This window comes from Sorghum bicolor, chromosome 8, assembly GCF_000003195.3.
Source record: "Sorghum bicolor cultivar BTx623 chromosome 8, Sorghum_bicolor_NCBIv3, whole genome shotgun sequence".
Classification (NCBI taxonomy): Eukaryota; Viridiplantae; Streptophyta; class Magnoliopsida; order Poales; family Poaceae; genus Sorghum; species Sorghum bicolor.
The window spans coordinates 61,632,665-61,637,277 of NC_012877.2; the positions used below are offsets into that span (position 1 = coordinate 61,632,665).

The window sequence follows — 4,613 nt, forward strand, 5'->3', positions numbered from 1 at the left end:
ACATCAGTGTAGACGAAATTCAAAAAAGATACACCGTTCAAAAGTTATAGTATTTTGAAATAAATATTTCTCTTTTTTAATGACGTCAGTCATCCTTAAAAAGCGCGCATGAATATAGAGACACTGTACGGAAGAAGCGTTGTGCATGCACAGTGAGCGGTTACCAAAAAGAGAAAGGAGTGGGATTTTTTTTCCAAATAAGGTATGTCTGAAATTGACCGTTTGCTTTGTTATGGGTGAACGTTCGTAATTTAGTGAGGCCCATTAATTTTGTGCCCGATCACAACAAATTACCACGCAATTCCTTATTTGGATGTTTTACTAGTTAATGTTACAGGAGAAAAAACTATGAAACGCTAAAGTGAAAGGACAATGTGTGGTACATATCCATTTATGTTTTATCCTTTTTATAAAATTCAAAACTATGACCAGAATACAAGTTAATGTTGGAAATAATATGAGAATGCGATATTAAGACCGTATCTGAGTTAAAATACAACATTGGTAGATTTTATTCTCTCATTGCAAAGCACAAAAGTATTTAGATCGACGAATATATTATATCTTTAATATTCATCATGGTTAAATATCAAGCTCCATGTCTTTCTTTGAGGACTCGAATAATACGCAAATCTAATGTCTCATTAAAGTTGCCGAGGAGTTTGATTGTCGACATGTTAAGGATTGGTCGTCTCCACTGATTGATTACGATGGAATTAAATCTCTCGAGATTTGTCACATACTCCCTCCATCCCAGAATAAGTGTCGTTTGCGCTTTCCAAAAAATAACTTTAACTAAATATATAGTAAAAAATATTAATATTTATAGTACATAATTAGTATCATTGAAAAGATCTTTAAGTCTAATTTTTTAACAAATTTATTTAGAGACACAAATATGACACATATTTTCTACAAATCGAGTCAAACTTGTGGCACAAAAACCTAAAATGACACTCTTTTTGGGACGGAGGGAGTATAGTAGAAACTGTCATTAAGAATTGTATGGATATATTAATTATTTGGAATCAGAACAAACTGTTTAAGATTTCAGTTCATAGTTTTATTAGCTAGATCATCGGCTGTCTACATTTACTAAGTATAAATTTTGTTTCTATCCAAAACCACATAAATAATTTGATAGTGTAATCTTTTGTTTTTAGATCCAGGTCAATTATTTATAGATGCCTATAATGCCGTATCTATTATTTGTTTTTTTTTCAATTTATAAGAAAAGAACACTAGTAAAAAAAGCACTACGCTGGCGGTGGAACATAATTTTATAGGCGCTTTCAATTAAAGTTCGCCCGTGGAAAGAAATCGGCTTGTCCGACTAAAAACCCACTTGTGAAAGTATTTCTACAGGCAGTTCTCCTAAGAAACCACCAGTGAAAATAATATTTCTACAGGCGGTTTCTTAAGAAAACAGCCTGTAGAAATAATTTAAAATTGATTTTTTTGAGCTTTTCAAATGACCTTGTTTGAAAAAACCATCAAAATAAAAGTTGTAGATATCGAAAAGTTATGAAACTTTATAGTTGATAATTTTTTCATTTGAAATCATTTTGTCATCGAAAACTATGTTTAAATTTCTCAAAATTGAAATTCAAATTTTGTAAAAGACCTTGGATGGAGATACTACCAATATAAATGTTGTAGATATTGAAAAGTTGTGAAACTTTATAACTGACAACTTTTCCATTGGAATTCATTTAGGACCTCAAATAATTAATGTATGCTCGGTTTAGTATATTATGTGGGGAACTAAACTCTAATATAGACACAACCGAGTGGTAGAGGAGGCTATGCGCGAGGACGAGGTCTCAGGTTTGAATCCAACCAGCCGCGTAGCGTGCGATTTTACGCGAAAAATTCACGACTTGCGACGGAGACAGGCAGGTGATCAGCCAGTGGGTCTTCTCTGGGATTAAAATCTTTTTTTTCATATTTTTAAAAGCCGATTTCGTATTTTTTTAGAAAAATATTTCCACTAGCGGTTAGCATAACTGAACCGCTTGTAAAAATGCATTTCCACAAGCGGTTCTCAGTTACCCGCCTGTGGAAAAATTTATTTCCACAAACCACCAGCGTAAGTGGTTCGCCAAACCGCCTGTAGAAAAAGGTTACCAACCGTCTAAATAGTACCTCTGTGTACTAGTGGAGAACACCATATAGGAATCGAGAAATTGGCAGAACAAAATCATGCTCTTAGAGTCCTTGTGGTATACATATGCCAACAGAATCGGTCTATGTTCATTACTTTCGGGCCGGTTGGCAGCTAATTTTGTCCACATCCATATATATATACTTTGCTAGAGCCTAATATCAGCGACGGAGCCAACGGGGCTGGTGGGGCTCCAGCCCCCTATGGCCTTAGCATGAACCCTTAGTTCTTCCTACAATTAGGCCTTGTTTAGTTCCTGCAGGAAAAATTTTATGACACTGTAGTACTTTTGTTTGTTAGTGGTAATTATTATCCAACTGTGGACTAACTAGCTTAAAAGATTCGTCTCGTAAATTTCAACAAAACTGTGCAATTAGTTTTTATTTTCGTTTATATTTAATACCCCATACATGCGTCTAAATATTTGATGTGACGTGAAATCTTAAAAAATTTTGAATTTTAGGGTGGAAGTAAACAAGGCCTTATTTTGTCATTGATGTACTTTTTTTTAAAAAAAGGTAACACCTCTGTTTTTTAGAAAGCAATGTAACATTAGAGCATCACGACTGGGGTTACCAGTTCAAAACATAGCAGTACAGCGAAAACCAAATACAACTACACGACTAGATTTCCACTACATTAGAAGGATTAACCGAGCTAGTCTTGAAGTCTTTGAGCCAACTTGTGACGGCAGCCCCTTCATCTTGATGATCTACTTCTGATCTTTCTCTTTAAGGTTGGCGCTCCACTTAAGAAGGGGTTAAAATTATCTTAAAGTAGTAAAGTAGTAGAATCTTCTCTAAATATTTTTTTAATTCGTCCTGCCTAATATAACTTTTGTTTGACTCGATCAAACACACGTGTGTCTAGTGGCTGAATCTGTCACCATCGACCCAAAAGGTCGCTTTCTAGTGTAGCCGTATAATATACCTTCACTTTTTTTAATCCCTGCTTTCTAGCATGACATGACAGTGTCTTACTATTATTATATTTTATCATATTATTATACTGCTGGAGTATACTGTAAGTACACACAGTTCCAGGTACATATGCCCGCGTGCACATGCATGCATGCACGCTTGGACATGTACGCTACCACGACACGTCTTATTCACTCTCCTATCCGACATCCCCTGCTAGGTGCCGTATACGTAAATACATGCATGCGATACAGAAGCCATGCATATATATACTTGCTGCCTCATCATCACGGGCAGAAGGTGACCTGGTAGTTGCTGTTGCCGCCGCAGGCATGGGTCTTCCTGTCGGGAGGATTGTGGTATGCGTCAGGGCAGCTCGAGTCCCTGCACACCAGCCCGACGCCGGTGCTGCAGGAGAAGGCCATGCCGATGTTGAAGCCGTCGATGACCGAGATGTCGTAGAAGTCCTGGCTGCCGCCGATCGTGAACTCGGCCAGCGTCAGCGGAGGCTTGCCGGAGAGGGTGCAGGCGAGCGCGCCGCCGCAGTCGCCCGTCTGGCAGCTCCCGCTGTTGCCGTTGAAGGAGCAGCCCGTGCGGCCCCAGACGCGGCCGGAGCTGGTGCCGGCCGGCACGTTGATCGTCCACGTCCCGCCTGAGTTCAGCTGCGTGCCCCCGCCGACTGGGGTCGCCGCCGGCCACACCGTGAACCCGCAGTTGTTCTTGATGGTGAAGGTCGCCGCGTGAGTGCCGCTGGCCATCAAGGTGGCGGCGAGGAAAAGCAGGAGGATCGAGGACGATGAGGCGGCCATATATTGATGCTAATACTATGCGAGCTTCTTTCTTGTGGAAATAGGCGAGCTGCTTGGGAAGTTGGAGGGAAAGTGCGTGTATATTTATAGGTGGAATTACAAATTAATGTCCAGTGGTTAGGAATTATAGAAGCATACTGTCCAGTGGAATTACTACAAAATTGTCCTTCATTGTTGACCGAGAAGGATAGACTGAGATGCTGCCAAATTGCTAACTGGAAGAAAGTGTCTTGGATGCGTGCATGATGTGGATTTTTTTTTGGATAACTCTTTCGATGAGCCACTTCACAACTTGTACGAGTATGAACGCGCATGCAACCCAAAATCCACATCTACCATGACAAGGACACTGGAAATAATGTATAGATCACATGAATGGAGAAATTAGGCTTTGTTTAGTTCCCTTGCGACTTTTCAGGCTACTGTAGCACTTTCGTTTGTTTATGATAATTTTTATCCAATTATAGACTAACTAGGTTCAAAAAATCCATCTTGTAAATTACAGGCAAGCTGTGTAATTTGTTATTTTTATCTATATTAATGCTCTATGCATGTTCCGCAAGATTCGATGTGACGAAGAATCTTAAAAAGTGTTTGGCTTTTTGGAGGAACTAATTAAACAAGGCCTAAGGAGTACTAATTTTATTAAAATCATAATAATTTTTTCCGAACTTGAACTTGTTTTTTGTGTCTAAATCAACACCATCTTAATTAAGTTTC

The 4,613-nt window shown here is 38.9% G+C and overlaps 1 protein-coding gene across 1 annotated transcript; it reads right to left on the reverse strand.

The window, feature by feature from the left end:
- On the reverse strand, window positions 3,131-3,957 carry LOC8071509 (thaumatin-like protein). The gene has a single exon (XM_002443576.2). The coding sequence runs from the start codon at window positions 3,891-3,893 to the stop codon at window positions 3,372-3,374; it is 522 nt and encodes a 173-aa protein (XP_002443621.1). The 5' UTR covers window positions 3,894-3,957; the 3' UTR covers window positions 3,131-3,371.